The 20,029-nt window shown below is 43.1% G+C and overlaps 1 protein-coding gene across 1 annotated transcript in view; it reads left to right on the top strand.

The window, feature by feature from the left end:
* Nucleotides 1–20,029, top strand: part of LOC100649027 (neuroligin-4, X-linked) — a 224,768-nt gene that overhangs the window by 166,817 nt on the left and 37,922 nt on the right. Inside the window, exon 2 of the mRNA XM_012311993.3 lies at nucleotides 19,435–19,593. Within this exon, the coding sequence (XP_012167383.1) occupies nucleotides 19,435–19,593 (159 nt within the window). The remainder of the gene's footprint in view (nucleotides 1–19,434; nucleotides 19,594–20,029) is intronic.

Genomic DNA, 20,029 nt, shown 5'->3' with positions numbered 1-20,029 from the left:
TTGGAAAAACGTGGCAGTGGGGAAAAGGTCGATGCGGGACGTGAACGAGACCAAAAAAGGAAGAAAAAATAGACGGGGGGAAAAGTGAGAGAGAGAGACAGATAGAGAGAGGAAGTACAAGCGCGCTTATAAATGGAGGATATAAAAGAAAAATAAGGTGAACGAAAAATGAAGAAAGGGAAACGGAGAAAAATCTATGCGGTGTATGCATGAATTATGGTCAGGGACAAATACGGCGAAGGGAAAGATTATATTCGTAGCTGGATAAAGATGCGAGACGTCAAAGAGAGGGAAAAAGAAAATGAAAGGAATCAAGATGGGTGTGTATATGTTCGTGTCAGTGACAATCTTTGTGTAACAGGATCCTGAATAAGCTTCTTGAAGCACCACTTGAAAAATAGTCGGGGCAAACCAATTTCGCTTCATTGAGTCGTGAATCTACTAGTTTGAGATATCAAGCCATAATAATATACTCACACATTTACCGATATAGTTTAGGTTCTCGGAAAAGTTAAACTACGATATTCCGATAAAGAATATAAAAGACCTTGACGATATACGTACACATATTCGAATTACAGAAGAGACGCGCTTCGAGGAAAAACTTCGATGTTCGCTCGCAATGAACAGAGACGATGTATCAGGTTGGACGAAGAGGAACGAGAAAAGACAAGCGCATGGTTGCGGTTTGCAGCGAATCGGAGGAGAGGTGGGATCCGAGCATACGTGTCAGGAGTTACAAACGCGCACAGAGGATAAATGGCTTGACATATTAGCTAGTAGTTGGAGCACAGGCTGAGACTGTCCATATCAAACCGGTGCGGTGTTCTGAACGGCTCTCGCCGCTGACTAATTCGGCGTTAACTTCATACCGGCTGTTTTGTTCGTACTCGATACTTGCAGATGGCTTGGGCAAAGGTATAAAAACGTCAGGGCGATTATGAACATCAGGAATCGACAATGTGCGAGTATCTTCACGCTTCGACGGGATATTTCAAGCGCAACTTAATTATTTTCTTTTTACACGAATTCATCGGCCTGAATATATGGAGTGATGAATACGTAGATTAAAGACATCGGAAGTTGATTTACAGACGGAGAAGATATGCTTTATTCTATCGATCAGTTTTCTCGATTAATGTTGTTTGAACGTCGAGAAACAGAACTCGGAGCCGGGGAAATAACACTTAGAGCGCCGTCGGGGATAAGGATCGTATTTCATCGGAACAACTATGAAATAAAACATTCGTACGGCCGTGCTGCACCAGTTTACAGCTATCAATTTACCGGGGGTTTCGCAGCAGGACTGGGTCAAAGTAGCATTTCATTGCAACGTGTGCGATTGAACGATACACGTTCCTTGAACGATCGTTACTACGAGCATCGAATTCGCATGTTATCCTCTCCTTACTCCTCGTCCCCTAAATTTGTCATGTATACTAAACCATATTTTTCACGCTCACTTTTTTCCAATAAAACATTCTCACGCAAAATATAAAACAAAAAAAAGAGACATTTCGGAAACAGAACAACGCAGACGGCCAATCAATGCTTTTTTTTATCAATTATTTCATTCCCTTAAACATTTGTTAAACCACGTATCGCGCCGTATCCGATATATGTATGTATTTTACTAACCGGTTTTTCCTTTAAATAAATAGATAAATAAATAAATAAAAGGGAATAATGTTAATATTATGGTAAATATATAAATTTTGCGAAAACCTTTGGTTAAAAACACAGAAGATATCTCGGTATTAAAAACGATCGATATCCTCGTATCGATGAAGCATTACGCACGGTGTAATTGAAAAACGGGAATTTAAAGAATCTCTAACGCGCCAGGCAAGCTCATTATCGCCGCTTTTAATGAAGTCTCGGGCGTTTCATCGACGAGCCACCGTAACAGCATCGTGCAACTTTAAGCACCTGCGATGACCCACATGAAGTAATGCTCTCGTCTACGAACTTAGGAACGCGGCTGGAAATGCAAGTTTCGTTTGGGGACTAACCGGAGACGCGGAGCACGTTGCAACTTCTACTGCTTCCGTTTAAACGATCGCGAAATCAAAGAAAAATTCCATCGTTTTTCAAACTTTCACCGCGTCTCGAAATTAACAAAGTTTACAAGCAATAGGAAATTCAACCATCGAAATTACAATAGTTAGCTCCATGTTTGGAAATTATTACTTATTTTACCGAAGACACTAACGACAATTTTCGCGACACGTTGAAGGGCTATGATCGGACGATCTTACGAAAGAAACGTATCTCGAGGTTAGGACGTGAAGCCAAGGACTCGCGACTGCGTCCCATCTTATCCTACCTGCGTCTAAATATTTTAAAACATTACTTTGGCAAACCCCTTATCGATTCCATTTCCCACGTCTGTATCGTCATGTGAGAATTTGAAAGGTACCCTCGTAAAAGCATAATGAATTACAACGGAGTGGATCGAGGAAACATGACGATCCAAGAACATTACCCTTAATTACTCCTTACTCGTTACAACGGTAAGTGGAAGAAAAATTCTATAACTAGGAAACTAGAAGAAAATTATCGTCGAGTAAAAAAATTCTGTAAGCCATTCTTTAATACGAACAATAAAACCCTTTGATCTTGTTTTGCTTGTTGTTTTACGTATCTTTAAGTTCACAAAGTGAACTTCCATGCTACTAGCAAAAAGGGGATCAAAGATTTCTTTGGCTTTTGACGTCCATCGGAACGCGTAAACTTCCTTAATTTTCCAGTCAATCGGTCAAAACTTACTTCTCGATCGATAGCATCCCGCGATTAACCTTCTTCTCTCATCGAACGTTTCTTAAAAAACACTAATCGACCTAATTTCTCTATTTGTTATAGTTACGAGTTTTAATACCGGATCGAGAAACTTCCGGGAATCACAGTGAATCGTTGAAGAAAGCGTTACCAAGCAGCTTTAAAGTCGAGAAGCCAAGAGAAACGAGTCGAATCGCGATTACAATCGATGTCCTCGGTCGGATGCTTCTTGAAGTCGCCCGGAACGATTATCGCCGAGTTTACGGCAACGTTAGCCTCCTCTGGAAACAGGTTTTCCTTGTAGAAGCGAGGGGAGCGGCACGGGCAAGGGTAGACCGTAAAAACTTAATGGAGATTCCGGTTGAAAGTTTGCGGGCCGCAGTCGTTCGAGAGATCCACTCGACGATATTGCGTTATTTTCGCGAAATTATGAACCGAATGGAAGTTGCGCGTGCATTAGGGAATGAAAGCCCGGGGGCTACGTGTGTGCTAGCCACGGGTCACTTTAAAAAGTGAGATGCAGCTCGGATTACGCGCGCGGAAGTGTCGGTAGTGGTAAGGGTCGATAAAAGGGGACCAAATTATCTGGCGGAGTCGGACAACATTAAGGCCAACGCAATCAGCGCCTAGTTTCTTCGGTCCCTTTCATTTTTCAAACTCTTTTTTCTTTGGTCCCATGGCTCCTTTTATTCTTCCACCACCGCTATTCACGGTGTAATGTCATCGCGAAGAAAGAGGAGAGGCTTGATTGACCGAATGTTTCCATTCTTTCTGCCATTGCCTCCCTTGCCGGTTCACGGTTCGCTTGCCACTCTGGGAGCCACCCTGCTATTTTCCGGAATCGCCGAAGCCTGATATATTTCAGGAATCTCTGGCTGGAAATCTTTTCAGAATATTTCCAAGTGTAATCAATTCCCCCTCCTTTATAAACGTTTCGATGATATTTTATCGTGGATGAAAGACAGCTCGTTCGCGTTGGCAGTACACAAAAAGAGAACGATTGGAAAGATCACGAAGTCTGTGCCTCATGAAATCGAGATGGTGGTCGAGCGTGAGTTTCATAAGGCAGTAAGTCTCTGAACGATCCTCCTGCGGTCAAGCCATCTTCGTGTCGGCCGTCTCGGCACCCATCCTCCTCGCCGGAAAACGGGGGTGGCAGGGAGCGTAATCTTCTTAAGAGCGCGTCGATCGACCGAACCGAGTCCACATTTTTCCGGCTGCTTGCTTTCTTGAATTTCCACTTGTCTGCAATCCTGTCGGTTCGCAGTCGACGCGATTCCACGTCGTGACGTCTTCGACGTCGCCTGTTTTATACATTCTTTATCCTCTTTCCACTTACGGAATCATCTTCTTCTCCGTGACGTTGTAATTTCGAGTCATCGAATTCGAATTTAAAAGTTTCTAAGTAAACGGAGATCACTGCGAGCTGGTTTTACAGCTTAATTAATCTACGCTTCAGAGAATTTCGAAATATAAAGTACAGCGAAAGTTCTTCAGAAAGTACGGTGAAATAATTCCACGTGATCACTCGTATTTAATATTCAGTGGTCGTCAGCTTCATCTGAAAAATCCACAATGACTGACGACGAGGCACTTGCCGGCAATTAAAGAATTCGATTAAAATTGTCTACGTTAGTCAAACAATACTCGACTATTTGAAACGGCAACTAGAGTTGAGACGAAAGTTCACTCTCGAATTTCCAGCTCCGAGACACTCGAACGCGTTCCTAGAAGAGTTTCAATCCTTTTCGTTCTCGTCATACTTCTGTCCTTAAGTTCGATATTCGAGAAAACGACGAGTACGCAGGAAATATTTCCGTGCCACTTTTCAACCCCTTTAGTCCGACTTTTTCAACTCTGGGAAATTAACGCGATAATTGAAAGAGCTGAAGGGAAAGTCTAAAGAGCCGGGACCAGCACAGAGGTGTTTCGATATATTAACAAAAAAATTCGTTTCCCTTTCGCCCGTGCTTTTTCTCTTGTATTAATGAAACTCTATCGACGTTGTAACTCAATTTAAATCACTACAGGCTGCACTGCGAGCTGAACTCGATTCGATGGCCGCGGCTGTTCGGATAAGCCTCCCGAACGGCTATCTCTAACGAACTCGTTATTTTTAACGGCCTCCCGCCCTCTTGCTCTCCCTCTTCTGTTCTTCTTTATTAGTTCCCTGTTTGTACCTCTGTGAGGCTCGCATTTCTCTCTCGTTATAGAAACATGGTGCGCGAACGATGTTCCCAGAGCCACAAAACACCCATAATATCAAACAAATTCCCTTGCGTTGGCCGAACAAAACTTTCCATTTCCTGTGCCTACGTACATTATCGATGACGAGCATAATGATAAACGCTATCGGCAACGAGCATCGAGAAAATCGTAGGAGAACGGAATAATTGAAATTCACGAACCGATGGCAAGGTATTAGAACTTTTCAGATAATTCACCGTGGAAACAGATAGAACAATTAGAAAGAAATTCGATGCTCAGGAAAATATCTCATGGTTTATCGATTATCTAAAATTACGGAAACCTTAACGCTGTACGGATAAGTAGTAAGCAACAACGGTAGGCGTGTAGCACAGGATACCAAGGCAGCGGCAATTATATCGAAGTGTTATCCGATTACAAATTTCCCTTCTGCCTGCTGCAGGCGTTGCGGTAGTCTCCTGTTTATACGTACGCCAAGAGAGGTAGATAGAGACAGAGAAAACACGAGGAAGAGAGAGAGAGTGTGTGTGTGAGAGAGAAAGAGTAAGAGTGCCGATGTAGCCAGGCCGTGCTCCTTTGAGCCTCTCCAGAGACGCGGCCCCGGAATTTAATAGGCTTCACTTTGAAACTACAGTGAAATTGATCTCTCCGCGCGTCCCCCGAATTTTCCCTTAACCAGGAGCGCCACTCCACTGGGAGCTGGCCGACTAATTTTGTTTAAAGCTTCTAAGCTGGTAATATCCGGCCGCCGTTTACGCTTTATTGCACGATGTCGTTCGATCTTGGCCATTACCACCCCCAAAACCGACGAAAACCCAGTCGTTCCACCACGATGAAACGTTTGTTCGATCTTATCTTGCTCGTCGTTAGGCTTACGGTAATTCGGCTACGGAACGACGTAATCCGAGAAAGATAGATCTAGTATTTGTGCAGTTTGTCACATTGCAAAGGGTAAAATCTTCCCTTTAGTATCGTCGTGACTCTTAGGGCCTTAAAATTATATTACAATGGCGAACAAAAGTTTCCGACGCGACAGATTTTTCATTTGATCTTCCAAGAACGATGTTTTAATGAATTTTAACTAATGTCGTATAGTAACGTATAATAGCGTTTATTTATTGCACCGTTGCCAGGTCTTTATACCCGATATTAGTTACAATTTGTCAGTTTTCCAATAAATATAACGAGACAATACCCGGCTACTTGTAGGCAATATATATAGGCTAAGGCAATGTCGAAAGCTGTGTTTAAAAAATAATGAGCAATCCTTGTCCCGGAAATTGCAAGAAAGTAGAGTGCAGCAAAGTAAACTGCAAACGTGATTCTAGAAACATTTTCGCGGTAACAATGAAAATGGCCAGCTTAAAGGCAGTTAGCGACGTCGCTCTTTGCCAAGTATTCTCTCCTGGTTCCGGTTCTTTTTCTCAAGGAAAAATCCTGTCCACGACGACGGGCTTAATTCGATTTCTCACGATGCCCTAGAGACGGCGCCGGCAGAGAAAAAGAGTGGCGCACCGTCGAAAATTTAATGGCCGGTGAAAGAACGTTAAAACTCGTCACTGTCATCGGGGATTCGCGAAAAATGCGTTACTTAAGAAACCAAAGGCTTTACCGAGAAATCTGCAGTTAAAATTCGTCTTCCCTTTGAACCTTAAAACTTAAAACTCATAAATTCTTTTCAAGAAGAAGGGAAAGAAGAAGAAGGAGGAGGAGAAGAGAAAAAGAGACTCATTGCGTCCAAGATAGAACGACGACCTACGATTCGCTTTAGAAATCTTAGGACACGACGTTTAACGAAACGACGACTTACCTCAGAATCTCGTAGTTTCTAGCCGGAAATTTCACCTCAGAATCTCGGGATACTGTGCAGCTCGACCGTGAATTCCTGTGGTTAACCAGTCCACGCGTTTAACTGCGCGTTAAATCGTCAAAAAAGGAACCAACGCTTCCGTGATTGCGTTTCACATCTGCTACCAAGAAGAGGTGAGAAACGTTGGGTGAGAACTAAATCAATTTTTCAGGGACGTTTCTCTTCTCGTGAAATCCAAAGGGAAGGATTACGTATAAAAATGAAACAGAGATTCTGATTCAAGATTCCGAGTTCACAGACCAGGAATCAATAAAATTTCCTATTTTTTCGCGGGAAGGAGAAGCAGGAGCGAGCACGCGCGAATCCAATTACAGAGCTTACAAAGCCCACGCGCGCGTAACTAAATTTCAATGCATGGGGTTACGCGTGAAGGGTTCAGTGGCCTCCGGTTTCCCTGGGAACCTCTTTTCTTGCCTCCGGATGCCGAGTATTTCGTCGACGGTTTAAACTGCAGAAACGAGTAGCGAGCGTTAACGGTAATCCTCGAGATCGAGCGAAAGATTATCTCGCCGAGGAAGACGGCAACGACTCGGAAAATCGTAAGGAATCGTCGCGTCCTTGTTCGCAGCCCCGAATAATCTCCATTTGTCGCCGTAGTCATGCGCCCACGCTATTCCCAACCATGCGCCAGTTTCCCAAAGGCACAGCAGGATGCAAACGATGCGCCTGTAGAAATGTAAACAATAAAGAGAAACAGCGAAAACGGGATCAGAGGCGGTGCCACGCGATACCAAACGAAGAAACGCGTGAAACTTGCAGCTTCGCCAGTCTGTCGTTCTTGTACGAAGTACTTAAGCGATTAGAAGAGAAACAATTAAATTTCTGGATGAGATATGCTAGTTAAACCTTAATGAGTAACGAGAGGGTGATGCTTTAGGAAGAAATTGTAAAGTAATGAACTCGAAAGGAGTGGCTGGGTTTGAAACTTTCTATAGTAGAACCAACAAGAATATGTTCTAGATAGATCTTTGTGACGAAAGACCGGTGAAAAAAGAATCAGTACATGTCAATCTTGTTGACTACAGGTTCCGTTTTCCTTTTTTCAAAAGTTTTAAAACTGTTTCAAAGCCGTAAAAAATTGCAAGTTAATTTAATAAAAGGCATGACTAACCGGGAAGCTGTTAAATTATGTCATCAAAGGGAAACGTGGAATAATTAAATTAAGGAAATATACAAGCGTGGGCAAGGCAAATGGAATTGTTCGAACAACAAGGAAATAAATTCCGTTTCTAAGAATCTAGTTCCGTAAAAGGCCGACCTGAAAAAGGCTAATACAAAACATAGTACAAATAGAATTATTTAGAACTCTGGTTCTAGAAAATAAAAGCAAAGAAATTCTGGTAAAACATTCATGAGACTTTCGACCTTCGCTCGAGAAAGAAAAAGGGAAAAAGAACAAATATTTCAAAAGTTCAGGCTTAATCATCGGTAGCCTGTGCCAAAACCATCAGTACCCCATGAAACTTGCCCTCCATTTCCTCCATCCGTCTTTTTCGATTACTTATCCCCTGTCAGTCGAGCTTCATTACCTGACGAAATAAATTCAAGTCAAAGGGTCTCTCCATCGCTGCGATTCGACATAAATCATGGTGACCGGTTGGTGGCCAGCCAGGTCGGTTCCTGCTAGGTCGCGCAATAAATTATTTAATTTAACATTAGGAAGGAATAAGGCACTCTCGGAGAGAGGCAAGAGAAGAGGGACTCGAGGTTGAAGTACGCGGGTTCGAGGGAGACAGCCTTAACAGGGTCGGACGTATGGCACCTCCCTTGGCGTGTACCGTATTAAATTTATGCCACTCGTATAGCTTTCCTGCCTGCATAGAGGCGAGAAAGAGAAGGTCAGAGACGCTAAAAGAGGCTGCACACGCGCTCGTGTAAATGAGAGATACGAATAAAGGGCGGGGGAGGTGGCTCCTTCAACCCCTGCCAGAGACGTGTTCCTTAATTCGTTCAATTTCGTGGCTGCTGCAAGAGTAATCGCGGCAGATTGGATGGCATTACCGGATCATAAAGGCTCTAAGGCGGGACAATTATGATAAGAAAGTAGGCCACCATTGCTGATGGCAGCGACGCACGAAGATACGTTCGAGGCACGAATTCACCGGTCATTCGACCTCGCCGATTCGATTCACAGAGGTCGACCGTTATGCCAGCTTTAGATACACGCTTTAATTACGGGTACATTGTATCTTCGAAAGGTTAGGTAAGGTAGGAAGGAAACGGAAGAAAAGCTTTGCTCTGAAATTCTGGCTCTTGATTCTCCGCTCTTTACTCGACTCTTTGCTTCGTTTCGAGGATTCGCTGCTTTTTAAATATCGCGATTTTGCACGATAGAAACCTGATGAGTTACGACACGGACATCCTCGTTATTCCGTTTGCTTCTAATTTCCGCGAATAGAAGTCGAACCAACGGCATCGCAACTTCTCTCGGTGAAAATAACGGACAGCTCGAAGAAGGAAGTATGCGATTCAAATATGTTCGCTAACTTACGTTTTGCGTGAAACGGAAAACGAATCGAATACCTTGAGAAGCTCGAAACGTTCAGGATATGGAAAGTGTTCCGTATTTCCATGTTTCTTCTCTTAATACGGTTCTGCCTTCAAATTTTCTTCCTCGTGCACATTTGAATAATAAATTACATATTTCTTCCCTGTCATATTTTTTGCTCCAAGCGACTATTTCTAGTAGCTTGCCAAAAGTATTTCCCTACGGAAGCGTGTTCAATCTTATACAACGCACAGCTTCAAAGGTGCGAAATTATTTAAGCAACAGCTCGTAGTTGAAAACTTGATTTCCCGTCAAGCGATGAAACGCTAGTTGATCTTAATTCCTTTAAACGGTAACGTACGATACTGCGATGGGCTAGTCGATGGACCAACGGATATTTCGCGAAACAAAGTACGTACTATCGAATAATAGGCATCGTGATCAAAAGCGGAAACGCGTGGTACCTTTAGGTTGGAGACAAGTGCCCGATGTAATTTCAACCACGACTCGTTGCCACGGCTTCCTATTTAATTCTCCGACTCCTTTCACCACGGCGGAATTAAAATATTCGTGGAAACGTGGGTGAAAATGGAAACGCCAACTCGTGCAATTGGTAGTGCGTTCGCACAAGCGTGCACAATACAACGAGGGAATTTAATTTCATTACGAGTCTGTCTGGAATTTTTCTAGCTGACTAAAGTATCGATCGTGGACGTACCCTTGATCTCTCTGACATTTTATATCAATTGGGAATTAACCGCGTCCCCGAACCGCTATACTTTCGTACCTCGTTAATTGCGTTCGTCAGACGTAATCATCTCCTCGTAGTCTTTTCCTTTTTTTAATTCATTTCGCTGTGATAGCAAGACAAATGCCATTCATAAATATGCGAGGAAAAATCATAACCATAACACAACCAGGATTTACATGTTTAATTACGCAGACAAAGCTGAAAATTAGCATACGTTTTTTTAAAACTTAAATGGCTTAAAATCGAAAGGACTTTTTTACGAAGGGCATTAAGGAAGGACGGAAACGCGAGACTCTTCATGACGTTGCTTTTGGCCTCGTTCATGAACAAAACAGGCAGATGTATTTCATTTTTAACCGTATATCCCTTTCAACGCGGTCGCTCGATTTAATTAGCATAAGTCTGGCAGGCTGTGGGCGACGGCGAGCTCGAAAGGCACTGCTCTACCCTCGGGGAAAATTACCACGATTGCCGTGAAAATGCGCACCCCAGAAAACTCCACGTCCCTTCTCTCCCTTCTACGTATCTGGCACCATTCTGTGACCATCTAAAGACGTGGCCATGACGTACGCCGTGCTACGGGGATGGGGGAAATATACGAATCGCATTCACGCGGGATTTTTCATTTCGAAATGCAAAACATAATATTTTCACTTAAGCGTCTATTAGATCTTAAAATATCGTCACTTTTTCTGGACACTGGTTTATTTAATTTTTATTCGATATCACCGGTGATTTGTCGACGTCAACGGCTCTATGCAATTGTAAATCTTCCCGTTCCATATTTCACGCAGTCGTAAATTGGCTCCCATCCAAATTTCAAACTCCATCGATTCCTTTATTCGTGCCGACCTTTTGAATTTCACCCACGACCGGGTGAATTTCAACGTGATATATCACGATATATGTAATTTCCAGGTTCACCCATACGTCTTCTATGGTGTTCCTTAACATTTCTCCCATCTATAATTTCTTTCATCGCGCGAATGCATTTTCGCAACCGTAAGACAAATCCACTATCCACCAACTGTACCTCTTACGTCATTCTGCGATCGTCTTCGGAGGATTTCCTTTTACTATACCGGAAACCATCACTATCGCTAACCTTATCAACCTCTTACCGTTCTTTTGCAACTGTAACAACAACGAGAGTGGTATTATCTCGACGAGCACGCCGCTCCGCTCCCACGCACGCACGGTGATCACAGTGGTGATAAGCGCGCCATCATCGTCCTTATCTGAACGCCATAATCCTGGTCGTGTCACTGCCCAGGCTGCGGCATAGAGTGTTACATTACATCCGCAGCCGAGCTTGTTGCTTTCGCAGTTCATTGTCCGGTTAAATCTACCGTTAACCGTGTGGCCTTCTCAATGGCTTTCAGACCGCGCGAACCCGCGCCGAATACTCGCGCGAGCCACTCTCCCTGAAAGGGAATCGCCTACTAGCCGGAACGAAGAGAAGGGATTTTATAATGCGCCGGTTAATTAATGACTCGAGTATGCTCGAGGATGAACGAGCTACTCCAGACCCTTTTCTCGAGAAACTCTTCGCGGTCTTACCTCGTGCAAACGTGGTTGGAACTCGAAGATTTTTGGTTTCGCGCGATTTGATTAGTCGAACAGAATATTATACGTGGAAATATTACCCGCAAGAAGACGGTGCACGCTCAAAGGACGCGGGAATTTGGAACGACGACTAGCCGGATAGGTAGAAATCCGCATATATTTTTCCACTCGATATTTTTCTTCTTCGATGATTTACAGTGTTTCGTTTCGGATGACGATTGACGTAAAATAAGATATACGAGCGACTAAGGTCGATCGCGAAAATAACTTTTAAACAACTCGTGAGCCTTTTCCCCTAACGTGTGCGCACGTTATTGCAAAGTTTTTTTGTTAAATCTGGTTATGACGCACGTATACGGTATATACGTATATGTACGTATACGTATACAGTTCCATACTGAATAAAAAATAGTCGAGAGTTTCAATACATGGGTAAACCTCGTGCGTCATCAAAGCTTTTCCCAATGAGTTCGGTTTCTGTTTCTGTAAGCTATTACTTCCACGTTTATAAACCACCTTCTATCGTGCCTCTCATTACTACGTATAAAAAGAAACGCACACGCTCTTAGGATTACATATATTACGTATCTGTGTAGATGAATATATTTTTAATAGCGACTGAATAAGAATCTGAATTAGCGATTCGAAGTAACTATAACTTGTGCTTTTGCAATCTACCTGGATAAGTTTAATTAAATGTTATGTAAATAATTTACACGCTTTGCTAGATTTCCGAAGCACCGGGATTTATTTAACTTCATAATGAAATTTATGTGTAAATAACGAAGACTTGTATACGTGGTATTTAGCTGGGTTGATATACGGTCGTTTTTAACGCGAACAGTAAACGTTTAATGTTAACATTGTTACTCCATCCTCCATCCTCGAAATAATTAATAACGCTAGTGGGTTAACGAAAATTTGTAAATTGATTATAATATCTCATTCGACGTGCTAATATTACCTTTACCTTCCTATTTCTTCGTTAACGCATTCGCTTCAGTATTAAATCCTAAAACCGACAGATTCATTCTAAACGAAAAGTAACCAAAATCTTTCACAAACACGCGAGAACAGAAAGCTCAAAGGTACACATACAGTATCTCACACGACGTGCTAATATTACCTTTGCCCTGCTATTCCTTCGTTAACAATGCCTTCTTTTTCCAAACCGTTGGATCGACAGTTTCATTCTGAATGAAAAATAGTCGAGAATTTCTACAGACGTACGAGAACGGAAAGCTGGAAGATACGGTTGAAATAAGGTATCGTTAAATCGAAGGCCAAGAGTCGCGACGTTGAAACACGGCCGCCTGACAAGGGAACGAAGGGTGGGAATGCGAAACTCGATTGACGACGACGACGAGGAGGAGCGTATCCAATTCGTTTCGCTTCGCGCCAGCCAGTTTTCTTGGGCGCCGGTGCGCGAGATATTTAATAAAAAAGTTGACATTTCCTGCGGGGCCTTTTGCTGCCGTTTTCTTCTTGTCTTATTTCGCCGAGGACGCAAAGCGACGGAAGGGAATCCGTCCCATCGACGTTGTACAGCGTGTCGCTCGGTTTCGTCGACGTTTCCCCTTCCAAAGCATTCCCACTAAGCAACCCTCTCGTGCATCATTTTCGTATAAGCAACGTTTCATCCCCGTCGTTTCCATTCCATTCTCTCTGTGCGGCGTGCTCATTTAACCCTGATGGCCAACCATCTGTTACTCCATTTCATCTTCTCCCGTCGAGCACGTGAAAGATCATGAAAACATGAGCTTTGATCGATCGTGTTTTGCACCAAGAAGAAAGTTGTCTGCCGGTTCGTGGTTATGGGCCAGAATGTTTCCCCAAATTCATGCCACCTCGGCATTTTAGAGGGCTGTTTTTCCAAGTTCATTCGACAAATGGATGCCTGTTATCTGGTTCTCGACGAGCATCCACGTATTACTTCTACAAACTTCTGGGAATTACTTCGGAACCGATCGCACACGGCTAGCGTTTCTCTCGCATCAAGAGACTCATTCCCAACTCGTCGAACTCCGAGTGAAAAGTCTATTTGACAAGCATCGAACTGCGCGGTAACATATAACTCTCTGCTTTTTTCCTCCCCATAGGCGGTGGCTCCTACAAAAGCGTTCGAATTCTCTTCAAACGATCGTGCACGAACTCGTTTCGCGGCACCAAACGTTTTTCCCTCTTTTCCATACATTCATCTGCATTTCATTTCTGTTCCCAAAAATTCCAACCCCAGGGCTATCAACGAAGCAAAAATCAATCCCTAAAAGAGACGTCGATACTCTCGCGGTTCCTCGACGAGGAGAAACTTCAGACGAAACGACATCATCCATCGTTCACACCTTTGAAACTCTCTGTCAGTCTGTTTTTCCACCTAGAGCAGTCGAACGAGGTAAAAGCGTAAGTTCATGCTCTGAAATTTGTTTCAAGCCTGTTTAAAGAAAAAAAAGAAGAAGGAAACGCACGTTTCATCCTGTGTGCCAGGATGTTTGTTGGAGGGACACCGAAGTTGGAAAACGTCTCTATATCTCGACGTGTCAGCGAACTAGCGAAATGTAGGTCGTCCCGCGGAAGCCACTCTCCGGAGGATTCCGGAAAAACAATCGGCCGGATCTTCCCCCAAGTTTGTGTCGGGCCGGTGATTCCATCGGCGCCACTTCGCAACCACCGATTTTTCTCTTCCGATTGAGAAAATTGAAATGGCTCGCTTTCAGCGGTGAATCGGTCGCGCGTGATCCATGGGATGTGTTCATGAATATTCTCTCTGTTGGCGATCAACGTGTAGATTGCAGCGAAGGATGAGGTAGATGTTTCGATTTTCCAAAAGGGGTAAAAGAAATATGATAATAAATCATTGTATTCGATGTGTTTCGTAAAGGACCGATAAAAATAAATGAAATAAATAATTATCAAAAATACTCTCGTAAATATCGCAAGATCGTAAGATCGTAAAGAAAAAAATATCATAAGAGGAAGAAGTTTCGCGATATAGATAAACAACGGTCCATTATTTTTCATATCTACGAGAAACGCGCGACGCGAAGGGTGGCACCCTTCGAAAATGCTGAATAGGAAAAAAGTTGAGCAGACGAGGATCAGGGATAAGGAAAAGGTCAAAGTAATGGAACAATGCGGAAGTCGGAGAATCAGCGCCATTCCTTTTCGAGCTTCGCCGCTAAGAATTCACAAACATTCTACCAAAATCCACTTATCTTATCGCAATTTCTTCTCCGTGAATATAACGAAGATACAGTGTTGACAAAGGCTTGGAGGGGAACATGAGAAAACAGCTGAAAACGGAACGATATAGTACGTAGTGGAGAACAGTTTCAGATTGTTCCCGGGATAAAGGTGGCCACCCTACGCTTGGACTTACAGTCGAACACGCAGTTAGCATGCTAAGCAGAATTACATCGTGTTAGTCTAGTTTATATCTCGTAATATTCCCACGAGTGCATTGTCAGGGCCGCGGACCATTCGGCGGAAAGGGCGCGTCGATGAAAACGCGGTTCTGCCGGCTGCATACAAAATCCGATTGTTCCGAGGGTATGACGCAGTGGCCGAATAGTTTGGTGCTCAGCGCCGAACCGGAGTATTCCGCGCAGAATTACTAGCGCTATTTAGAATCAGAGGAACAGCAGAATTCGTAGCAAAGATCGTTAACCTAACAGAGGGTTTCAACGTTGATGCAACCGACGTTATCGGTAACCGTGTCTGTAGACTTAGATAACACTAACATCTCTGTCGAGCCGCAATTATCTAAATATTAGAATCGCGGTGTGTTCATGCGATCGGCAACTTCGATTTACTCAGTCAATCGATCGCACGAACTGGGTTTTTAGGTCGAGTTCCTAGTCAACTATCGTGCTGGGAAAAAATCGAGGCGTATACCAACAAGTTATACGCGAGAATATTTCACGACTAATTTAGCTTTAGGTATGGTAGAACTTAGATTGCAACGATGTTACTCCAGCCAAAGGGCTTCAGGCTACATCAACTTCCACGAGTTGCCTAGACTGGCAACCGATTCTTGAACACGGGTAATTCTCTTGACATCGGCTGTGCTTAGAATATCTCGTGTTTATGGCAGAACCTGTTACGTAAGCTCTGCTGACAAGTTTCTAAAACTGCAGAACCTTTTTACTTTATGGCCCACAGACAAGAACGAAATATGAAGAAATAACAGGAAATCTGAAGGAATGAGAATCTCGAAGCTATTTGGAAATTTCCTATAGCACGGCAAAGGAAGCTGGTTTCATTGTTTGAAAAGGGGATACGTCGGAGATACACGTCAAGTACGGCGGATGTAGATTGCTGAGCGATTACCGTGGCGACGAAGCCACTTCTACGAAATGCCAATTGGGAGATGTATAGAATTCAATTCGGAAGTAATAAAAAGTTTCCTGCTCCTCTTGTCCCCTCCCTCCCCTATCCGGCCCAACTTTCCGTAAATAGGAGACAAAATAATGCTAAGAATTCTAAAGCTATCGTTGCTTTCGGTGAGATCATTCATCGTGAAGGATAAGCTAAAGGGAAAGTCTATTACTGGAAAAATTTCACGCCTGCATTTACATTCAATTAATTCGGAAAAAGATTTTCACGATGTAAACACGGTGAAACATTATCACGATGACTTATCGAACAAACGTAATCTGTTTCTCAACGCGTTTTCCAAGAAAGAAGGACCGCGCAATCCTAAAGCGACGACATTGCATTTAGAAATTGAGTTCGCCTCGGAAACCTGCAGCTCGATCGTATCTCTTCCATTTTCTGCTTTCTTACGTCCAAGCCCCATGAAATACTTTTTAGAGATACGTTGCCATTTGTATCAAGGAACACGATCTCTGCGGAAGCTCGCGAGACTATGAAGCGCAACGGATAGAAAATCCTCCTCTACTTTGAGAAATCGTCGTTCCAATAGGACAAATCTTTTGTATTTGAACACCTATCAATGCCATGACAAACTACTTTTCATTTTCCATTAGCTAACACAAATAGATGCTTTTTAATTTTTATTTATCGAATAAGAGACATTATTTATCTTTATAATTAAGGGAAGCTATCAAGACAAAGATATTCGTCGAAGAAGCATCTAAAAAATAAAGCGATTAAGGAGGAAAGTCGTCGTCGTTACGATTGATAACATTCCCGTTCAGCAACTCCCGTTGAAACAGTCGAACACGCGGCTTTATGAATATGTAAAGTACGTTAGAGGCGTTGCCGGCACACGAAACTGTTTGCACATCGTATCAAATATTGACAGTGCTCTGGCAAATTTATTCACCGGCTGAAATAATGTATCGCGCCCGCCCGATAAAATCGAATGTCCCGCGCGCGCCTTAACGCCGCCTGACACGCGGTGGAACACCGAATGCGTCATCCGAGGATCGGCCAAACTACCGGATGAAAAATTTCGATCGAGCAAATTTGCACATCGATTAAATCCATCCTTGTAACGTTGGTCCTTACGCGCTCTGGACAATATTTCTCGACGTCAGTTCTCATCCTTCGTGGAGAAAACAGGCGACTGGCGTTGATCGAGGATCTAAGATCGACTCGCGACAGTTTCTTATATATGTAACATTGAAAAAAGTGGCATAGGGTATAAATTGAAAATAAATTTCTTGTTTGCCGTTTGACTCGGGTTAAATCGCTACGCCAAGAAAACTTGTTTTGGAGAAGGGAAAATATCTGCTCCGTAAAGTTGCACAACGTGAAGTAACGGGTACAAAAAACGGCTTAATAAAGCGCCAGATAAAATTGAGCCGAGAACGTATCGCCGGATAAGCAACGCGGTTCGCTGTGCGAAATATTTCAGAAGCACAGGTCCGAGACGGTGTTACGCGACGGAACACGGAGGAATAAAGGAAAACGACAGACGATTTTAAGAAGATAAGATAAGAGAAAGGAGATCAAAGAAAAGAGCTTGAGTAACGGGCGAAACAATCAGAAGAGAACCATTGTAAAGAAGAGGGAAGAGAAAGAGAGAAATGGAAAGGATAGAAGCTAAGTGGAACTTTAGAAGAAACCAAGTATTGAGAAACGGGCAATTACAAATATAAAAGTCGAGTTATTACGAGGGATTGTATTTCATTGAGAATTTTCATTTAGATGAAATTAACCTTCCACGTTTTCCTATCGTCGTCTCTGCCACCCTTCTCGACTTTTTGCCATTGTGCGATTTCTTACTGTTACGCATTTAGTGATCGTTTGATCGTATCCGACAATAGGATTTTATTACGATTTGATCGCATTTTCGCATGATTCATCGCTTGACATTGTTCCACCTCTTCATTAAAGAGTCTTTGTTTAATGAGCAGAAGCATTATCGAACCTGTTTGAACCAATTCTCGGCTATTCTATCGTAATCGTTTACCCATTGTTAGTGAAAGACAAAACGTTTCACGAGAGTGACAGGAAGAAAGGAATTTATGCGAATCGACTTTCCTCCCTCTGAAACTTTGTTTGACCGAGTGAGGAGGAGAAAGGAGGGAAAGGCGGAAGTGAATATCGCGTGCTGGCGCCGTTTAGTGGGAGATTTTCTCTTTTTCATTAAAAGTTACAAGAGGACTAATCGAATTGCCAGTGTTACGGTTTTCCTCTTTACGAGGTCACAATTCGATTAATAAAAAGGGAAAACCCTAAGGAAGAGAGTCGAATTAAGTATTTAATAAGCTCTATCTCGCGTAATTTCATTGGCGCGAAGTCTTCAACAGAAGAGACATCATCCTCTTTCCAAATTCTTCTTCGTGTCGGATTCATTTTGTAGATTCCAGCTCCTATTGGATTCCATTTCCCTTCGCGGCAGCCAATTTCTCGATGAAAAACGGCACGAAGGGAAATCGAATCGCGCCGTTTGAACACTATAGCTCACACAGGGACGTGTGTGGTAATGCGTGATTTGTTGAATTATGACCGAGGTTGTTGTTCGCCACAGCGATCATGCTCACGTGTGTTCCAGTCCTGTATTAGCATACTAAATCCGATTGACGTACTCAGCTCGCGTTCGTGAACCCTCGTTTTAATTACCTCGAATGCGATACGTCGTGCGTCGCCATACAGACAATGTTTCTAGCCACTTGTATACCAAGAATTCTATCCTTAACTATTTAAACGTTACATATTGCGAGTTAATGCCTTCTCTCGCACACGCAGAAACTTATCTGCCTGAAATTTTGTTATCGTTCGGTTCATTTTGTACTCGTTAGTGGAGAAACGGGCAGACGTCGATGATTATGAGGTCGTTTCCATTTCAACGTAGCAACACAGTCAATAATGTTACACAGAATTTAGCTACTTACGTTACCATCGTTCGCTTTAACGAGAGTTCACCGTACACGCCGGTGGTACCTTAATATTTTCTACGGGTCGGTCATTACACGGAAACGACCGGGATAATGCTGTCGTTTTTGCCCGCGTGCAAAGATACCCGTAACAAGGCGTTCGATTTTGCTCGGGGAACATTTTCATTTACCCTCCGATGAGTTGCAATCTCCGGTACTCGTGGAATTTTCTACTTCATATCGTTGATATGCTCGTAATTAACCACCTGTACGTGAACTTTCGATAACCTGTTATCGAGATAGACGACCTATTCGACGGTAGAGAGACGTTCGGTTAGATTCTGTAGACAAACTTGCCGATAATCCTTTATGGTGGCGTCAAAAGTTTATAGAACGGCACCTTTGAAAAATGGATCTTTAAGGATGCGCGACGTGAACTATCAAGTGTCAGCAGTGCCGATCGATCAGAGAATAATTTTATTGATTACAGCTGGCGCGAGGGACGGAGGAGGCAGGAGATACCCGGTGATCGTGTTCGTGCACGGCGAGAGCTATGAATGGAGCAGCGGCAACCCCTACGATGGCAGCGTGCTGGCGAGCTACGGGGGTGTCGTCGTCGTCACCATAAATTATAGACTCGGTATTTTAGGTGAGTAATTACGCTCCTCTTTCTTCTCTATTATTGGAAAGAGAAATTTTAATTTACCATTCGCTATCATTATCACACTTCCCTCTTTATCATAAGTGTATAATTTGTTGACGTTCGTCTTGCTAACTTACCGGAAAACCTAATTAATTCTTCTATTAAGCAACCAAAATTAAGCAATCACACACACACACACACACCAATTTTCAATAATCCTCAAATCAATCAAAGCCTCATCAACATTTTCACCGTGAAATTTTATCAGATATTGACCAGTAACCACCCTCGTCATAGTGAGAACGAGCGTAGGCGAAGAAAATTCCGATAGTCAACGTCTCCACCATGGAAGGGTCGGTCGAATTAATTTCGATCCCTTGACGAACGTCAGCGAGTTAAACTTTGTCACCCAATTTCTGGAGATTCAGCAGCTCTGGCCGGC

Source organism: Bombus terrestris, chromosome 9, assembly GCF_910591885.1.
Source record: "Bombus terrestris chromosome 9, iyBomTerr1.2, whole genome shotgun sequence".
Lineage (NCBI taxonomy): Eukaryota > Metazoa > Arthropoda > Insecta > Hymenoptera > Apidae > Bombus > Bombus terrestris.
The sequence above is the reverse complement of the archived record's forward strand: the minus strand, read 5'-3'. Positions and strand labels throughout refer to the sequence as shown.